At 32.4% G+C, this 20,317-nt stretch overlaps 2 protein-coding genes across 4 annotated transcripts in view; one reads left to right on the top strand and one right to left on the bottom strand.

Moving 5' to 3' along the window:
- LOC123710647 (protein MTSS 2) overlaps positions 1-20,317 on the bottom strand; it is a 141,518-nt gene that overhangs the window by 13,123 nt on the left and 108,078 nt on the right. For 2 of the 3 annotated variants that reach the window (XM_045662679.1, XM_045662681.1), the window contains exons 4-15: positions 16,162-16,246; positions 15,012-15,225; positions 13,807-13,923; positions 12,411-12,518; positions 12,050-12,188; positions 11,167-11,258; positions 10,739-10,828; positions 9,755-9,845; positions 9,173-9,265; positions 8,051-8,154; positions 7,136-7,241; positions 6,722-6,819 (exon numbers count right to left, since the gene is read on the bottom strand). In XM_045662679.1, the coding sequence (XP_045518635.1) occupies positions 6,722-6,819; positions 7,136-7,241; positions 8,051-8,154; positions 9,173-9,265; positions 9,755-9,845; positions 10,739-10,828; positions 11,167-11,258; positions 12,050-12,188; positions 12,411-12,518; positions 13,807-13,923; positions 15,012-15,225; positions 16,162-16,246 (1,337 nt within the window). The remainder of the gene's footprint in view (positions 1-6,721; positions 6,820-7,135; positions 7,242-8,050; positions 8,155-9,172; positions 9,266-9,754; positions 9,846-10,738; positions 10,829-11,166; positions 11,259-12,049; positions 12,189-12,410; positions 12,519-13,806; positions 13,924-15,011; positions 15,226-16,161; positions 16,247-20,317) is intronic. The other variant, XM_045662680.1, reaches the window with a different exon arrangement.
- On the top strand, positions 249-4,817 carry LOC123710652. Its single transcript, XM_045662688.1, has 5 exons — positions 249-329; positions 636-668; positions 2,608-2,794; positions 4,034-4,173; positions 4,696-4,817. The coding sequence occupies exons 1-5, from the start codon at positions 256-258 to the stop codon at positions 4,772-4,774; spliced, it is 513 nt and encodes a 170-aa protein (XP_045518644.1). The 5' UTR covers positions 249-255; the 3' UTR covers positions 4,775-4,817.

The raw sequence follows: 20,317 nt of genomic DNA, 5'->3' as shown, positions 1-20,317 counted from the left end.
GGACTTGACATATCAATTTAGATTTCACACTACAGAAATATAACTTGATAAATCTCCGTGTTATATGGGTACTGGGATTACTGTATATGGGTTGTTTAAGAGATCGCTTATAAACGATAAGATTGCTAGACACTTAAATATATTACTAACTTTTATGTAAATAATTTTATTATATGCAAATAGCTACAAGTATCAAAATACAATAGTCAACTATATTCAATGCGTTGATATAACGCGATATATCGTAATCGAAGTATGGTCAGTAGTGGCTTGCACTGTGTACATTGCGAACGAATTATGACAGGATCGATTTTGGCTGTTTATCTTTTGTAAGTTTTGTTTACAATGTTATATTTTATTATTATTAGAAGTATAATATAGCCGAAAGTTTTCTAAAATTTAGATACATATAAGATTAAGTACTTTGTGAGTAACATTTTGAATTGTTATTTTAATAACATTATTAATTAATTTGTTTTTGTTCATTACCAATATTTCCAAGAACATATTTGTACCAAAATAGCATTAATTTCGTATGGTTGACTTTCTTCTACTGATTGTATAACAACATTAATCGTTCGTAGTAGTTCATGTTGTGAAAACCCTATTACGATAAGAAATTCGTTTCATTACAGATTAACTGCGAACATACTTCTGATAGCGGGATGGTGAGAAACTATGCATATGATTTAACATTGGCTATAACTTCTTGATCTGTTTCATTCATAATTTTAATATCTGCAAAACTAATTCACAAGTCAAACGGGAGTTCTGAGTTCAAAGCATTTAGTAGACGCAGCTGCATGACATTTTAATAGACTCAAAATATTAATATGTCAACTTAGTGTGGTCAAGGCATGAACTAGTAAAATTAGCACAGTTATTTTAATATAAAAACTAACGTTTTTATACATCCCTTTATAACAGGATATCATTACCACTATCAGCCCTCTCAGGGCTCTCCCATGATTCTAAATAAGTAAAGCTTAATAATGTCATATAATCGCGTTTATATCCAGTATCGCTAAATCATTTCCCTGCGCCAGAGATTAAAAACTTGAATAACAAATATTTTACGATCACATTTTAAACGTTTTACAAAATACACGTAGCTGTAGGTAATACTTTTCAAGAAAACATCTACCAATAAACAATAACTGTTAAGATAAAAAAAAACATCATTTTAGTCCCGACTTGTTGATGATTGTAGTATTGACATATATTGTATTTAACCTACATCTATTTCTACATTATTAACATAATTAATTATTACAACTAATCAACTTGTCTATCGATAAAGGCCTCCGCCCTGTTAACTTGTCGTAGCTTATGTCGTCCACCGCCTCACTTTTGCTTGTCTTTAAAATAAGATAGTCCCTATTCGCTTAGCTCCTTCTCTATCTTCCTTTAAATTTCTTCAGTACAAACATTACCTGTCCACATCGTATCCCTAACTTTTGTACTAACTACTAACTGACTGATCTTGAATTGTATTATCGTGATTCATGTGCACTTTTTACTTTTTGTTTTTCATGTATCTAGTGTAGTTATCCACCATATCGGTGTAGTTGATTTTTTGTTCCTGTTTAGTTTCTTCTTTATAACCATATGTAATATGTATTCTTGCACTTCTTGCCTACCTTATATAATTTAATACATTTTTTTTCTTTACTCACAGTGGTTGCCTGGAAACATCGCTCGAAAACGATAAGGCCGCCAGTTTCCCTACTTTTCATTTAATTGTGTTCAATTTTTATATTGTAATGTAACAAAGTATTAATAAATAAAAGATAGCTCAAAACACATACATGTCGCATATCCATATAATAATCCTCCTGTAAGATGGTAAATTTATTATGAAACCAATTCTGCACAGATATTATTTGGCATATTGGCTCCGCTACAACTATGGATAATATCGAATTATATATACTACGTCTTACTTCATTATGTACTTGGGTTATTTAATAGCATTCCTTTGTAGTCCCGAATTTTTTCATTAAATATTTTTTTGGAAACACGTCGATAGACTAATACTGATTTTGTAATTATAGTTTTATTTTATTAAGGCGAGGCTACTGTTAAAACTTATGTAAGACTTAAACGTGATTTTTTTACATTTTTTACATAGCGCGATGTTTCGTGAACTGAGCCTATATGCATCAATTGTGGTCAGCGAGTTTCTACTTGGTTTTTTTTACGATATGCCTGTATATAAAATTTGTCAATAAATTATTGTATTATTATGTTTTTTAGCTCTAGGCAGAAGATGAGCAGTTGTTTCAGAACTATAGAACATATTCGCTCATAGGGCTTATTGCAAATAGCCGCAGAAAAAAATATATTAGGTTGTTAGAATTGAAGAGATTTCAAATTGAACATTAATATTCAATCTAATGATTTATTATTTAAATTTGTAGAAGACATCACATGCCTTATCATAAATAAAACATACTTTCAAATGGGACTCCATGTGTCAGCATTAAAATCAGTCAGACATTTATTCGTCTACTAAATGTAGACTTGACTATACAGATGGCTCGAAGTATATACCCAAGCTGTCCCAGCGTCTATACTTTCAATATATTCTGTATGAAACTGTTACAGTCCTCACGAACCAGAAGATGCGAAGGCTGCATACAAATCTGGCGACATACTGGATCAAACTCCGCCTATCACCCTTAAGACCATCATTAAAAAGCTGAACGATAGTGGAGTGTTTGACGCAAATACTACACTCAACGTACGCGAGCGAAAGGAATTAAGTAAATTATTTGAGGCTGTTGAATTTATGGTGAGAAATTTGTAATGTAATCTATATATATATATATATATATATATATATAAATGAATCCCCATTTCCGTTGGTCACGGCATCACGCGTGAACTGCTGGATCTATTTCGCTAATTCTCTTTTTGTTGTATTAGTTATTGTCAGAAGTGTCTTATGAAAGAAAAAAATTGCGCGGAAAATTAGAAAACTTAACCGCCATATTAAGTAATCATGACTTTTGTTGCGATAGCATTTTTTATGTGCATAGCTCTCTTACAATTGAAACTTTTTACATGTAACCGTTATGGCGCTTGAGATAACATTGACAGAATTCGTGCTGCAAATAATCATTTAAAACAAATGCTTCGATCGGAGTTGTTATATTGTGTACAGTCGCTAATTGTTTGTGGCATTAATCTTGAAAATACATGTTTTGCACATGGCCTATGTCGCCTGTTCCGTGTCGGAATACCAACAAAACTATTTATATACGCGCCAGAAAAACAAACCCAGAATTTAGTATATCATAAAGGATTTTTAGTTAATTATACCAATTCGAAATCAATATTCATAGTTAAGACAAGACAACGTATGTCGGGTCCGCGAGCTCAGATATAAATTATTATATCCAATTATCTGTGCAATTTAATATATTACCTTATAGTATTGTCTATTGTTGACATAGCTGTTACACATTAAGAAAAACACTTTTTGAACGGATTCAAGCTATGTATTATTATTAAAAACTTATAATCTGCGTGGTCACGGTGACCACGCACGCTGAAAAGCACGCGGAATGTTAGAAAAATTTAAAATTTTGAATTATGTAAATAATTATAAGTTTTTAATAATAATACATAGCTTCAAGCCGTTCAAAAAGTGTTTTTTCTTAATATTACCCTATAGTAAGTTAACTGTATTTAATTAATTTAAAATCACACTTTATGATTTCAGACTAAATTACAAAAGTAAAACGGCCGTCCGATGGTGATATGCAATTTCTTTAAACATCTTTCTTTCTTTTTTTCTTTCGTTCTTTAAACATCTGAGCGTTTAAAGTTGAAAATCCATGAATTTGTGTAATTGTAATATAACTTCATATCAACCAGTTTCGATAGCAAATGATTTGAAATGCTGTCAAAGTGTATTATCATATTAATTTTGAACTCGGAGATAATAAAAACCTTTCCTGTAAATGGCGATATATCTACCATAATGTACAGAGGTTATACACACAGATAACCAATATTTATATTACAGGTATCATCAAGAAACCGCCAACCGTCGAGCGTACAAAACGTGTTTTCGTCATTACGGCTGGTGGAGCGCGTTGTCAAGAAACAATTGAAAGAAGGACAACTTTCGGAATCCCTTGCTTCCAAGTTCCATTGGGATAAAATGTAAGAAATTTAAGTAACAAAACTACAATTGAACAGACACTTTTGGAAAAATATTATAGCTTATTTTATATTAAAAAAACGAATTCCGATATGTTTGCATATTTCAACATTTCGCGGAGTCCAAAGACTTCATACAATGAGAATTTTTTGCATTATTTGCAACGAAAAAAAAAACCTAATTAAAAAATGTATTACATTACAATGACTTACACTGAGGAACACAGGTTACAATTCAAAATATTAATATGCCCAGCCGTGAGTGGAAGGGACAAACAACAGTGTATAGAAGAAATAAATTATAAAAAAAAACTCTATTTTCCTTAGAGGATTCCAATTCTTGCTTCAAAATTGAAAATAGTTTGATCAATAAGCGGAAGTTTTTTCAACGTATATAAAATTAATAATATAAAGTTTTGTAATACAGGAAAGATGAGTAGGCATGCCTGGCCGAATAGGTGAGATATCACTATTAAGATTCCTTTGAATTTGGTGTTTTTTTTAAATTACATTTTCTCTTTACAGCTCCACGCGGCCCATTCGTGAAAAACCCATGTACCACATCGACAAAACTACTAACATGAGAGTGTTTGACATTAATTAATTTATCTTTATTGTAAGTTAATAAAGTCTAAGTTTTTAATCTATGGTATTGTTTTATTTGATTAAGTTATTAATATTGTCTTTTATTAACATAACTTTTACACATTTAAAGAAAACACTTTTTTCGGCTTGAAGCTATGTATTATTATAATTATTTAACAAAATTTTAATTTTTCCGACGTTTGTCACCATGACCACGCACGCTGTACAGCACGCGAAACGTGGGATTTTATTTAATTATGTATAATTATTATAAGTTTATACATAGCTTAAATCCGTTAGAGCAGTGTTGGCCTAGTGGCTTCAGCGTGCGACTCTCATCCCTGAGGTCGTAGGTTCAATCCCCGGCTGTGCACCAATGGATTTTCTTTCTATGTGCGCATTTAACATTAGCTCGAACGGTGAAGGAAAACATCGTGATGGCTTGCCTTAGACCCAAAAGGTCGACGGCGTGTGTCAGGTACAGAAGGCTGATCACCTACTTGCCTATTTAATTCACAAACGATCATGAAACAAATACAGACATCTGAGGCCCAGCTCTAAAAGGTTGTAGCGCCATTGATTATTGTTATTATTATTAATAAATCCGGTAAAAAGGCGTTTTTTTTTAAATAAGTAATTAATTACAATAATGCCGTGGTGCTACCGGTGGAAAATAACCTTAGATTTCTGCATATATTTTCTTGATTTTTTCCTCAGAAGGCCTAGCACGAATTGCTGTATCAGTGTCTCGGGGTGGACTGCGGTACGCAATGGAGAGCTAGAGCGCTGAGGCGCGCCGGCCCGTAATAACAATTAGTTATGTAAAATATTAAATTAATGTAATTTTATCATTTTTTTTTTCTGAGGTGGATTTCAAAGTCATGTTCTATATACATTTTCGTCATAAAATCAATTCAAAGTGTCAAACATTGGCTATGTTTGGATTTCTTTTCCATCGAGCGAAGTTATTTAAATCGTGTGTCGATCTTTCAAAGTGGATACATAAACTCCTCAACTCTACCACATATTTTTCCATTCGCAATACTTCAAGAAATGATGACAAAAAATGGAAAGAAACAATGTGCTGTTTTGGAGTTTGGCGACCGGATAGGCCCTTAAAGAGCAATGATGCGATTGAATTGGTTTTCTGTACGAATAAATTATATTTATGTACAAAGAAATCCAAAGTAGAATAAAACCTCGCCCTTAAGGTAGAGAAAAGCTTGCTTAACGATTAAGTTAACATTGTTTACTTATTTATATATTTACAGAATTAAATACAGGCAATCATAATTTCCAAAATTCAATATAATATACAAAAAATCCCAAAATGCTTGCAGATACAGTTTGGATATGATAAACATGCATGATAAATTGTGTGCGTGTACTTGTGTACACACGTAAGTGAAACTTCTTTATGACCTTTTTTTCCGAAAAATGATCTACTATATGCAACTGTACAGAAATTGGTTAAATAAATTTAAATTAGATAGTTTAACAAAAGGCTTTTATTATCATAGACATGAATACAAATAATACAATAATTTCATTTTACCTTATTACTACTAAGATTATTACAGAATTTCATTAATTGTAATTATTACTATTATTGTTATCGTTATTATATATATTTTTGATATTAAGGGCTTCGAATCTATTCTAATGAACCATGAATGGGACAAGAAAAAGATGGCACGTAACGGGAAAATGTGACGCGTAACCAAAAAAATGTGACGGTAATTTTTTCCAACGCCGATAAAGACGTTTCACTTCAAAAAATTAACAATACTGTTTGCGTTATTTTAGAGGAAAATCATTCGAATGATATCGATATATCTATTTACATTCACTTGACTTGGTTGACATAGAGATAGTATAAATTGCTTTACGAAAACTCCATACTTAGTGTATCGTCTCGTGGTGTATCAGGCAAATGTCTATATACAACAAAATTTGTGCAAAATACCTTTTCTTGTTGAGGAAATTCTGTGTTGTGTTGTTGCGCCCGCGACGCCGCCATTGTTGCCAGTTCTGACATATTCACGTATAGTGCTTGCGGCATTTCTGAAAATAATCAATAATTTAATTAACCTAGTCTAATATTTAAACATCTTAAAACAATATAGGTCCTTAGAATTTTGTATAGACCAAGAACCTGTATAGAAAAAATAATAAAAAAGTTTTTAATGTCTGTCAACACCGGTTATTTGAATTTAAAAAACAGGATAGCTGCAAACCTAGGTCCCCCCTGCTCGTTTTCCCAATGTTCTATAAAAAAAACGAACGCCAAAGACTTGTCATACGCCAGCCGGTTTCTTCAATATATAAATTGCTTACATTAAAATGGCTATACTTTAGCAGAATTTAAATGGGAAAGTACCTTTAGTAAGATGTGGAGGCAAGGAAGACGGCTTCGGCTTCATTTCGCTATGAAGCATACAGTTGGACTTGCTCGGTACTATCGGTCTCTCCAATGACGAACATCTCTGAAAATCATATGTTTAAGTTCTCCAGTTAATATCTATCGAGAATACACAATATATATCACAAATTTGACACACATACATTATATTAGAACATAAGAAAGCTAGGTCAGGAAAAAATAAACAAAAAATAATTGAACAATGACTACAATGAATACAAAGTTATCTTTGTTATCGTCAGGAAAAGCTTCTTACGAAAGAAATAATAAAGAAAATTCCGGGAAAATTAAATAATTCTTTTGTTACGATAGCAATTTTTTTTTCAGTGCATAGTGCCATATGATGTAAGAAAAATAAATATCATTAAAAACAAATGCTTCGATCGAAGTATTGATATTGATAAAATACATATAAAATATTTACAGTCGCTAATTGTTTGTGGCATTAATCTTGAAAATCCATGTTTTTAACATGGCCAGTTATAGGTCGGAATACCAACAAAACTATTTATATACGCGCCAGAAAAACAAACAAAGAATGTTGTATATCATAAAGGATTTTTAGTTAATTATACCAATTCGAAAACAATATTCATAGTTAAGACAGGACACCGACTGTTGGGTCCGCTAGTACACAATATAAAATATAATGTGTAATATTAATTGTATAGTGTTATTAGAGTATATTGTTACTAAACCTTATAAATAAATAATACATTTTAGGGACTATTAAGTAAAAATTTAAAATTAATTAATCGATGAAGAAAGATCTTAAGAAGGCTTAAGAAATTTATTGTTTTCTTTCAATTCAAAATTGCAAATACTTTGAACCGTTCTATTAAAAAATAATAGAAGTGGTATAAGAAGTCTTACAGTGGGCAAAGGCGGTCTTGCATAAATGGGCGTGTCCCTCGGCGTGTCCGTTGGCGTGAACGTGTGTACGCTTAAGGCCGGACGTCCGTGAATGCGCTCCGAGCCTGGAATAATTCAATTAAATACTTAAAACGTATATAAAGGCAAGGACCTAAAATCGAATTATTTAATTATTAAACCTCAACTAGCTATTTAAGTTTTTTTTTTTAATATTGTGATAACAAATGTAACAAATCAAAAAGATCACTGGAGCCCACGAACAAGGGCTCCACCACCACATTAATGTCAAAGTGAAGAGTCGGGAGATATTGGGAAATTTAAATTTATAAAAAAAATCCATTCGAATTAGTGTCAGTGAACGTTAGTCTTAAGTGCTAAACAGTGGTAAGTGGAAAAAAAAGTACACAAGAGCAGAGTGTGTTCCCTTTAATAGAGACTGTAAGTAGTGTTATTAGACACTTTCTTATGTTTAAAATACTTTTTTCAGTAAAATAGTTTAGTTTTTAGTCTTAAATTAGGCTTATGTAAAATTACCTCTTTGTGCAGAAACAATACTTTATAAAGAATACTTTCGTCTCTCAGAGTGTGTTCCCTTTAATAGAGACTGTAAGTAGTGTTATTAGACACTTTCTTATGTTTAAAATACTTTTTTCAGTAAAATAGTTTAGTTTTTAGTCTTAAATTAGGCTTATGTAAAATTACCTCTTTGTGCAGAAACAATACTTTATAAAGAATACTTTCGTCTCTCAGAGTGTGTTCCCTTTAATAGAGACTGTAAGTAGTGTTATTAGACACTTTCTTATGTTTAAAATACTTTTTTCAGTAAAATAGTTTAGTTTTTAGTCTTAAATTAGGCTTATGTAAAATTACCTCTTTGTGCAGAAACAATACTTTATAAAGAATACTTTCGTCTCACTTTAAAAAAAAATTACAAATCAAAATTTAACTAATTAAGATATATAGTACGTATAATAAGATTAACAAAATTACACTTGCGTTAAATTGACGCATTAAAAAAATTACAAATGTATTTGGATTCTATTTACAAAGAAACCCGAGAAGTGAATAAAGTTCATATCGTTCCTTATCCTAAAAAATGTCAGGACGTATTAAAAAAAATACCAGCTGATATGGTATGAGGTCTTCCACCCATTATAGCTGAAGCAGCTCGTTCGAACTGCGCTGTATCTTTCAGGTCTGGCCAGGTCGCTGATGCTGCAATATATAGACCAGGCATGAAAATGTTGCAAAACTATATGTGAATCCTCGCACGCATAGGCCAATCGAGAGGAAGAGAGATAGATTCGGCGCAAGCATACAATGAGCGTAACGGGATAATGAGCATAAAGGGACAATGAGCGTAACGGGACAATGAGTCATGCTTTTTCGTGCATGCTGCCGGCATTCTTTTATTTAATAGACGTTGTCACGTCTTAATGTGAAAACAGCGACCGTCTCTTTAATAAGGTGAAGACATTTTTAATTTTCTATAGAGCAGGGGCAAACAGGCTCATCTGATGCTAAGTGATACCACCGCCCATAGACACTTTCAATGTCAGAGGGGTGGCGAGGGCGTTGTTGGCCTTTTAAAATTATTATTTTTATAAAATCGGGGCCCAAGGTCATTATAATGTAATAATCCAAATAATTAATAATTTATTTCTATTTATATTTGTAACTTGGTGTACAACTCTTATCACTCACCAGCATTCATAATATCGTGTCCGTCGTCGGTCTGATCGTCACTAGTTTTTGTTGTTAGGCATTCGCTGTTCACACTTTGGTTGTCAGAACCCTGAAATTAAATAAAACATATAATTACTATACACTAGCCTATTTGCACTATTTTAACTGTATTCATCTCATTTCAACAGAGCATAAACACAACTAGACCGAGACAAAAGACTACTTGTTAAGAGTGCAAATATAGTTTTTGTTATTCACTTGAACTGTTATACGCTCAATTGACACCTTCAGACATTTTAACAGTTAGTAAGCACAATGTTAATAAATAATAATAATAATAATAAATGAAAATATTGTTTTTGCTTTCTGTAGATTGTAATTTAAAAAGTGTTAAACATTAAAATGTCGCTGGCCGGGCCCATGAAGAGAGATTATTACAGAATGGGAACCACGGGATGGAAAAACGAAAAGAGGAAGAAAGAGTAGGAGTTGGGCATACAATATAAAGAGAAAAGGAGGCACAACTAAAACATGAAGCTAAGCTGGAGGCCTATGTGTCACAGGACACGCTGATCGCGGGCACATGTGACGTATTCAATTAAGTTAGATTAGGTTAGGTTTATTTATATTATACTACCCAGTATAATATAAAGTCAGTAATAATAAATAAGTAATAAAGGGCTTATTAATAATAATGAAAAAATATAAAACAATATTATCATTTTGCTTTTTAACGTAGCTTTATACAACACGGGCAGTATTTAAAATATATATATCTATAAACAATATATATTTCAGGTTTCAAATTTGACAATTGATATGCGCTCAAAAATTATATAAGCAAGTTAAGAAATTCCTGTTAATATCCGTTAAAGCTATTTTATTTAAAGACATACTCTGGCGTAATTTAAAGACAAACAATGTTGTTAGTGAATTCCATTTAGTGAGAAAACCCCGTAATGTTAGTTCCAAGTTAATAAAGGCAATAATCAATAGAATTACATTATCAACGTAAAGCGAAGGTCGCTGCAGTGCGTCTTGTGATCGGAAACCGGAATCCGAGCTGCACACGCTCGCCATCCGGAATGGGGACTAAATCAAAAATTATACCGCAAATGAAGACGCTTAAAAAATACACGCGTTTCCATTTAGTTTTTTTTTAATAAGTACCTCTACGACTTAAAAAAACATCATCAACATGCAAACTTATTATAGGACCCTATAGTTTTAGGGGTGATCAGGCGGATTCGTGATCGAGAAGATAAAGAGGAGAAGAGAATAGACACTCCCCCTAGTCTCCTCTTTCCTAAAACTTATTAACTGATTTAACGATAATACAATATATTAATTTATACGAAAAATAATAGGAAATAAATTTACGTATTTGGAGTAAAAAGTGTTACGTCCATATAAAAAGTATAAATTTTTACCTGTGTAATACCATTCTGAGAGTCGTCAGGTGGGGCTGGAGTGGTATCACCTGATGATGTATTGGACACGGGCGTCGAGCAGCTTTGCGAATCTGGAATTGATCACGGATTTTTATATAGTTATACAATTTTATAAGTCGCGGTAGAACTGTCACCTACAGTTGAGGTGTTTGAAAAATCTTTTTTCATTATAAATACTGTTGTAGAGAGTGACACACATTAGAAGATTATAATAAATAATATCAAAGTATTGCTATAAAGTTATTATTATTATTATTTTTAATATTATGGCAATAGTTTTGACTTTATGAGGTTATTATTCCAAAATAATTACGTGGAAAAATAGATTGTTATTTAGGTAAGTATTTTTAGCTTCGTTTATTTTGTTTTTCAGTGTCGTGTGTGCTTTCTTTTTTTAACATTGCATTAACAAATTTTTAAATCTATTTGTACTCTTTCTCCTGAATGAAGGATCCTCGATCAGATCGGTTTGGCTGACGCAAGAGCACGATTCGGGGTGTGGCTTCATTTGAATATTACGTAGCAAAAGATTTGACGTATCGTGCCAATTCTTACAAAAAAATTGTGTTACATTAAATACATATATTTCTTTTAGTTTGTTAACTATCAGTCATGTGTCAAAACTGACGTTTTATTTAATCGTTATATTGAGAGTTTATACGTCTGTGGTAAAAGTCACGAGTTTTGACTTGTCACTAGAGTGTTCACAAGAAGCATTTTTGTTACAATACTTTTTTACAAGATCTTCATTGGGTATTATTTTTATTGTTTTGAAGGCCTTTCTTAATAACAAACACTATGGGTTATTCTTAAATAATTTCAGAACCAGTGGAATTTTAATATAATCTAAAAAAATCCTCACCGCGTCGTTCGGAGTGGGAAACGCTAAGCGAGCAGATGGATGTCAACGACGACTTGCGACTGCCCACTCTTGAGACAACGGGCGATGGGCAGTTGCTACTGCCCCACCCACTTGAGCAGCACTTAACGTCGCAAATCACCTGAAATGTTTTTGTTTCATTAAAATCTAGACTAGAATGAGTTTGAACCATTATCAATAATTTTTTCTATTAAATATAGACCCGGCAAACTTTGTTTGACCATATAAAGACTATTACAGTACCAGTATTGGTATTAAAAATGGGGGTTGACAGGGAGAAAATCAAGGGTTCAAAATGAAAAAAATCGGTCAAGGCGATCAAAGTATAACAGTCTGTATTAACCTGTAAACTGGCAGGTGGTAAACTTCTGGGCTCCGTTGTGTGTCGCGCCAACTGCTCTGTTCCTTCTTGTAAATGACCAACTTCCGCTAGCATTGCCACTTCACTCTCCTGAAAGATTTTTAACAGTTACATTATTATTACATATTACGAGTAGATATTAAAATTAAATTTCTGATTCTTCCCCTATGTAACCTAGCAAAGTATCGTCTCGAACAAATTTTTACAAAATATTTGGTGTGTTATGATTTTTTTAATCTGTTTGCGGTTTGACCCCAGCATGATCCAAGTGCTTGCTCCTATTTCGCCATATCATGAAATAATATAGCTGGATTCTTGCCAGTACTTCTCGTGCTTTCTAAACTCTTCGTATTAAGTCGTACTTCGAATTAACTCCTAGTAGTACATGTAAATTTAGAGTAATTTCATGATATATATTTTATAATTTAAAAATACATACATCTTATAATATAAAAATGAATCGCAAAATGTGTTGGTAAGCGCATAACTCTACAACGCCTGGAACAATTGTACCAATTCTTTTTTTAAATGTTCGTTGAAGTCTAAGGATGGTTTTTACGGCGAGAAAAATTCGAATAATTTCTGGGAAAACCCTAAAACAGCCCTTTTCTTTTTCCCATACAAACGTTTTGTAAATAAAATGTAGAGTCAATTTGAACTTTATTGCTATTCAATAAAGTTCATATTAAGTAACAAGCACTCATTGTTGTCTGAGCAATGTTGCGTTCCGAAACACAACAAGTGATAATATCGCGAACCCGACCAAATTGAATAGTCAAAAAATGTGAGAGCTATAGATCATTAGTACTGATTTTTAATTTGGCTGGCTTCGCGATATTATTTCTTTTATTTTAGTTTCGGCATGCGACATAAAATGCATATGTTTTCACGTCATTACATCTGTCAAACAAATCGCGTTAAAAAAAGGATTCATTTTTTAAATTATTAATTTAATATACCTATCTAAACAAAATTATTTGAATACATATTAATAGGAAAATATATCAATGAGGCACACAATTTTTAAATATTTGTCACTTTTAGGTTACAACTATCCTTTTAGATTATTTTCCAATCAGATTTGAACCCTAAGTTCGCCTCTTAGTTTGAAGCCCTCTAGCAGACATCCCAGCCGGGGTTTTTTAGTGGGTCACAGAAAAGTGGCCAAAGTTCGAGCGAAGATACTTTGGTGACCCGAGCTGAACCTGACACATCTGCCTATCATCAGGGTGATGGTTCATGACATGAGAATATTTGGCGCCGACTATAAAATTGGTATGAACAAAAAACTGCCACATTTCAAATCTTTTTGACAGAACGAAGTCTGTGGGGTCCACTAGTTAATAAATACATTTTAATTTTTAATATAGACACGCACCACTACAGGGTTGAGTAACGACACGAAGTGACAGAAGCGGCTCCTCTCTTCTATAAACGCTGCTTTGACAGCTTTCTCTTCCATCTCCTCCAGCTGCTCTTGCCGTTCTTGGATATCCTGAAACATATTAAAATCATTGTAAGCATATTATTGGCGGCCACATTCCAGAGTTTGTCATTTATTTAATCCCAATTATCTAGATAGGATCCTAATTCTCAATAGGAATCAGCAGTGCTTCAGAGTGCAACATTCTTCTGTACACCAATGGACTATGTACTCATTTAGCACTCGTCCGTAGGATGATAGAAAACATCGCGAGGAAATCGGCATGCTTTAAACCTTATAAGTCAACAGTGTGGCACAGTAGGCTGATCACCTACTTGCGTATTTAAAAAAAAAACAAATGTTCACGGAACAGATACATAAAACTGAGACCTAAAGGTTAGTATTTCTCGTTGGAATATATTTGTGAATCATTCAAAGCACACTTACTCCAGCTTACACACAATACATATATATATATATATTTGTCTAAACATTACGCCTAACTTAAGACTAATAAGTAATTTAAAACTAACCTTATTTACTGAGAAAAGAAGGAAGAAAGCAAGCATAAGAAAGTGTCCAATGGATTACTATTACCATGAATCAAGTTAATTATCAACCGTATATAGCGTCTGATTTACTATATATACGATATACTATATATGATATCCTGAGTTTCGGTGGTGTTCATTCAAATAAAATCAAAATTACTCCGTTTAACTAAACTCGCAAGAACATTTTTGGAAAATGGCGCCAACGGTAAAACAATATGAGCAGAGATTTTTTTCGTTTTCTTCACCCATTAGGCAAAAGGAACTGTGTCCATACAGCCAAGTCTTCAGTCAAATTTTTTTATTGATAAGAAATAAAATTAAACCTAACCTAACTTATTGAATCAAATCATTAATTCTAAAATTGAAACAAATTAGTAATTCAACAAATCGGGGTTGGTTTTTTTCTTTTTAATAGACACTATTTTGTAAAGAATAAGCTCTAATAGGCCACATCCCGAACGCTATACGTCCCTGCAATACGCCACTTTTTGAGAAATTGTATTAAACAATTATTTTAAGTCGTAATCTGTATATAATTTCTAACTAAACATTTTCGCAATATGTTTCTAACCTAACCCTACCAACCGAATCACGGAAATAACTAACCTGCATAGACACGTCATTTCTTCTTTTCATATCAGGCGTTGCACGTCTCGCCTTCCTTGTCTGTCTCTGCGCTTCGTGCATCCTCCGTCTCAATTCCGCACGTGCCCGCTTACATTCGCGGGCGTGTTCGCGTCCCAACGCGCCCGTGTTGCAGCCACGACGCCATTCGTCGGCGCGCTCAGATAGTGGTGTGATTAGGCGTTCCATTAATGTACTGAAATATAAACAGTTTATATATAGATTCAAGTTAATTTACAAAGATACATGATTGAAGAATCCTCCAGTAAAAATTTAAAGTGCCTAGGGGCGGATCTACATAAGGCCTTTTCGGGCTCCAGCCCAGGGACCCATGGATACAAAAGGCACCTAGTCCTCACTGAAAACAATGGTGGGTAATTCCCTGCCGCGCATGTGCGTTTAATACGGGGGACTTCCCCGTAATAGACAAGAGCCCTACAAATTCACGATCCGCCCATGAAAGTGCCAATAAAAATTGTTATTTATTATTTACTAGCCTACAGAATTAAATCAGTGTTATTATAATGGCTGTGACATGTTGACGCAAGATTGAACTGATTTGTTTAATTACAATTTTCTAGCTCTTACTATTTATTTGGACACAAAGAATAATGAATTAACTAATAATTATAAGCACTAACATATATTAGAACTTTTGTCAGTTAACTCAACGGACAACAAAAAAGGTCCATTAACCTACGTATTTTCTGACTAATGTTAATAATATAATCTCTTCTTCTTCCCTCAAAACACGTGCGAGCAATCCCAATTTGTAAACAAATTAACGAATTTGTTAGAAAGTCCCTATGCAGTCTAGTTTGTTGCGGGCTAGCATAATAAAGCGACACAAGAACGTACACAACTGCGCAGTTTTTGATAATTTTAGCAATTTAAAAAGTACTTTATAACTCAATCGATGTTGTTATTGAGAGTGGGTGTAATACTAAATAGAGTGTATCATTGTATGGAAGACGCTTTAGGAGGTTCAGTGTTAATTCGAGGGACATTACATGGAGTTTACATTGTAATTTATTCGTTATTTTCAAAAACTTTGTTTCAAGTGACCAATCCAGTATAGCTTTTCCCAAACCCTCCGTTATCAATTGAAGAATAGACAAGCCAAGTCAAATACCTTATAAAAGTTTTCATCCTTGTCTCTATAGCGCGATGCCTGAGACAGACTCTTGTAAGCGCCGTCCCAATTTCTTTTGTAGCCCCTGGAAAAAGTAAAACACTTTATTAAAGATAGAAAGAGCAAATTAATATTCACCTAATAAATGTAATTAATTGTGTAAATTCCTATAACCTCTCATTGCATAAAATAGCATAATTCTTGAGAATTTATGTTCATCCGAGTACATAGTTACCCATGTAAATAAATAAATTTTGATTTTATTTTATTTTTACTCAAATATTTGATAATAGTGCAACAACCTTTATCTTTTGTATCAGAGGCACACACGACAAATATATAACGCACATAATATGAAAAAACAAACAAATATGAATGAAAAGTCAAAAAGTGTCCAGTTCATGTTTCCACCACCCTTTTGTGAACTTCTGTTTTCGAATTATGTATACAATAAATTAAAGAAAATCTACACCTAGTTGTCACCAAGAAAAATCCAAGTTCTAGTCAAAACACTTTTACTATGTAATATTTTGTCTTGTACGTTGGGCGAGTAATTTAAAAATTATTTTCCAAATTGATTAATAATTGTCTACTTAAACTGCGTCTTTAATTAATTCCGAAAAGACATAGACATGTATATTCAATCGTTACTTCATATAATAATTACCTACATATCTCATTTAAATAAATATATGCATCGTTCTTGAAATATACTGAATGATAATAAACCCGTACTTAAAACTCGATTAGATGATACACGTCAAAACATTCAAAGTCGTCGATAAACATAGCAACGTCAGACGCATTTTCCGTATTCATAACAATATAAACTCTAATACATAAGCTATAAAGGCGATTTAAAAAATTCAAATGCAAACTGTTTTATTTTTGTTAGATTTATGTGAATGGATTACACAGAGCACGTTGTATATTAAATGTCACTCGATGTAGATTATCCAAAAATAATAAGATGTTATGCGCGTTTAAGGTCACACTTAGGTATGTTATATATACTGTATTATTATTATATTTTATGTTTGAAGTTGTATACTTATTCTTAAACATATTATTGAATAAGATAATATTATATGGTCGTCAAATATTTACAAAGGTAACATCAACCCGATCGACAACAATATTATTTCCAATTTTTTTTCTCGATCTACTCCCCTGCCGTGTTTCCAGTGCATTTTTTCAATTTCGAAAATTTCTACTAAGAAAATACATAAATCATACTAATTCGTGTTAGGCATTTGTTTTTTAAAATATTTAATTTTCAAACAGAAAAAAGGTCTGATATATAAATTTCGTCGCAATATTTATGGTACGCCATATTAAGCAGTATTATAATAATCATTACCCACCTAAAGTATTTCAAACATATATATTTAGTTGCACACAAGGATTGCATTGTTAATAATTTGTTATAAAAAGATTTAGGTTTTGTTTAGGATTTGTGTTTTATAAATTTTGTATTAATAAATTGCCTATTATATATAATGTACAATTTAATAATATAATATAGAAATAAAATAAATAAATACATTATTTACTAACTACAATGTTATACCAGCACCAAGTAAAAAAAATGCACTAGAATCGGCGCTCGCACGTTTGACGAGCCTTTTAAACCAATCCAGTTTGTTTTTTCTATCGAATTCTATGATATGATATAAAACAAAAACTATGGTAAACAACGCGCAGTATTTTTTAGAGATTAAAAAGGTCAGATTCGTAAATATGCTTTTTCTTTTTATCACAAATATAATACGGCGTCATCGCTTGTTTTGGCCAAAGGCCGTTGACTCACACACAGGTGTTCTTTCAATTGGATAAATAACAAAAAACATTTGGGGACCATACCTAAAAAGCCTCCCATGAACATTGTACTGAGGGCAAACTGTATCGCCGCCCATGGACACTAACAATGCCAGAGGTCTCGAGAGTGCATTGCGGGCCTTCTAAGAATTGGAACTCTTTCTTCTTTGAAGGAACCTATGTCGAATTTTGTTTTAGTTTGGTTACCTCAGTGGGAAGTTGGTTCCATATACTAGTGGTTCGCTGCACAAACTGCCTTTAAAAACGCTCAGTTGTTGTAGTAGATAATGAGAGGAGGGCTTGACTCTTTCTAAATACGTAATTTCACCTCTTTCACCTTGGCGTCTAGCGTTCCATGACACAGCTCTTTTCAAGTCAATTCTGCACTCCACTACTTTATAGAACCAGGTTTTTCAGACCTGCTACGAGTTTCTTAAAGGCAATGCACGTTCCCAGCACCTGCAACATCGGGATGTTGCAGGTGCTGGGCAGCGGTAAGCACTTAATAGATTTAAATAAGGTTAAACTAATTCAGGTATTTATAAACCGACATTTTATCTCAATTAAAAGATTGGCTCGAAAATGTCACTGCGAGTCTAAGGATAATAATTATATTTAGATTGATAATTATATTTAGAGACATAAACACGATTTTTTAAAGATAAGTGCTTGCCATATTTATTTTAATTTGATTAGATTTTTTTACAAAATTACTAACGTAATGCTCAGCATGGAACCTTCGCAACGGTTTATCTATGTACACCGTAGCAATTGTATAATTCTATATTGTAATTTTATTTTCCTTAACGTAGTTACGCGTGTCCTTCTTCTTAATAGTAGCGTTGAAAAGATCCCTTAATCACAGTCAAACCCTACCCCTAATCATTAACATTACCTAATTTTATATTTCAACAAACGTGCATACATGAAATAAAAGTAGAAGCATAAAGCAACGGTATCAGCTGTAATAACTAAGTGGATTCTCATCGTATCGACAAAGTGCTGACTGTAGCAATACAGCTTAAGAGACGGTATGACATGTCCCTGACTGTCCGGTGTATGGCTACGACAGGTAAGACACTTAACATATTATGAAGGAAGTAACGGAACAGTATCGAACAAGAACCAAAGAGATCTTTCTAAAAACGTTGTAAAAATATATTTTATTAATAAAGCTTGCCAACGCTCGGCACACTGATTGATAAAAGAACCAAAAAATACAATTTTTAATTTGACATATGAAGAGAAAATACAAATATTAAACAAGACAATTAAAATTATCAGAACGCTCAATCTGGACAACGGCGAGCTTTGTCCAAAACCAGAACGCCAATAAAACACAAGTTATAAATATATATACATGGTACAACAAAAAGATATAGTTATATATAGTTGTTAATTAATTATAAGGCAATAAATTATCAAGAATTATCTATTTATTACGGATAACGTTTCAGTTGCGACTTAATTGCCTCCAGCCTGTCTGGGCTGATCTCATTCGTTATAAAAACAGTTTGTAACAACACCTGCGAAAACCATTTAAGGCTGTGAATACATGAATTAAATTTTTAAATTAAGGATCCTTTCTGATGCATACGTTTTGTTTTTTAACTAAATTAGATTTAGAACTGGAACTTTTTAATAAGATGTGATTAAAAGCTCTACACAATTATTATAGCTCTAAAAATTAATCCAATATAGAAATTTTCAATTTACATTATTTCCATGGTCGTTTAATAATAAAAGCCTTAAGATGAATCAATTAACATTTTATATACTAGCAACAGGTCTATGACTAATAATAAAAAAAATTGTATTAAAATACTTGTTTAAAAATCAAAGCCAGCTTTCAAATTATTTATGTATTTTAATGAATTCATTATATTTCATTCTCAATTATTCACAACTAAATAGCTCAAAATAATTATATTATTATATAGAGTACAATAGAATTATTTTTTCTAATATTAGAAGTATCTAGAGATTTTTAATTTTCAATAATATATCTCAAGTCACTTCTTAAACAAATAAAATATTATATCAAGAGAATAAATGTAAAAAAGAAGCACAAAACATCGCCCATAAATTTATTATTTCCATTTCATTAATGTCTACACCATTGAGCTGTCACTAACGTGATACCGTTAAAGTAATAATGCTAAATTAAAATTGAACTTATTTTAACTGAATTAAAAAACCCAAAGGTATACTTTTTATGCATATTCCGTAAGTCTGAGAATCAGCTACTATCTATCCTTCAATCCCCTAAGTGATAAGGGGTGTCCACCCCAAAAAAAATATTTTTTTTATGATATAGCATGCAAACATACATACAACC

This window comes from Pieris brassicae, chromosome 6 (genome assembly GCF_905147105.1).
Source record: "Pieris brassicae chromosome 6, ilPieBrab1.1, whole genome shotgun sequence".
NCBI lineage: Eukaryota > Metazoa > Arthropoda > Insecta > Lepidoptera > Pieridae > Pieris > Pieris brassicae.
Note: the sequence above shows the minus strand (reverse complement) of the source record. Positions and strands in the feature narration are given on the sequence as shown.

Excerpts from the sequence above, each read along its gene's own strand:
- LOC123710652 (XM_045662688.1), top strand. The coding sequence starts at position 256 with ATGGTCAGTAGTGGCTTGCACTGTGTACATTGCGAACGAATTATGACA. Across the intron at positions 330-635 it reads ATTTTGGCTGTTTATCTTTT|ATTAACTGCGAACATACTTC; the intron begins GTAAGTTTTGTT and ends GTTTCATTACAG. Across the intron at positions 2,795-4,033 it reads TTGAGGCTGTTGAATTTATG|GTATCATCAAGAAACCGCCA; the intron begins GTGAGAAATTTG and ends TTTATATTACAG.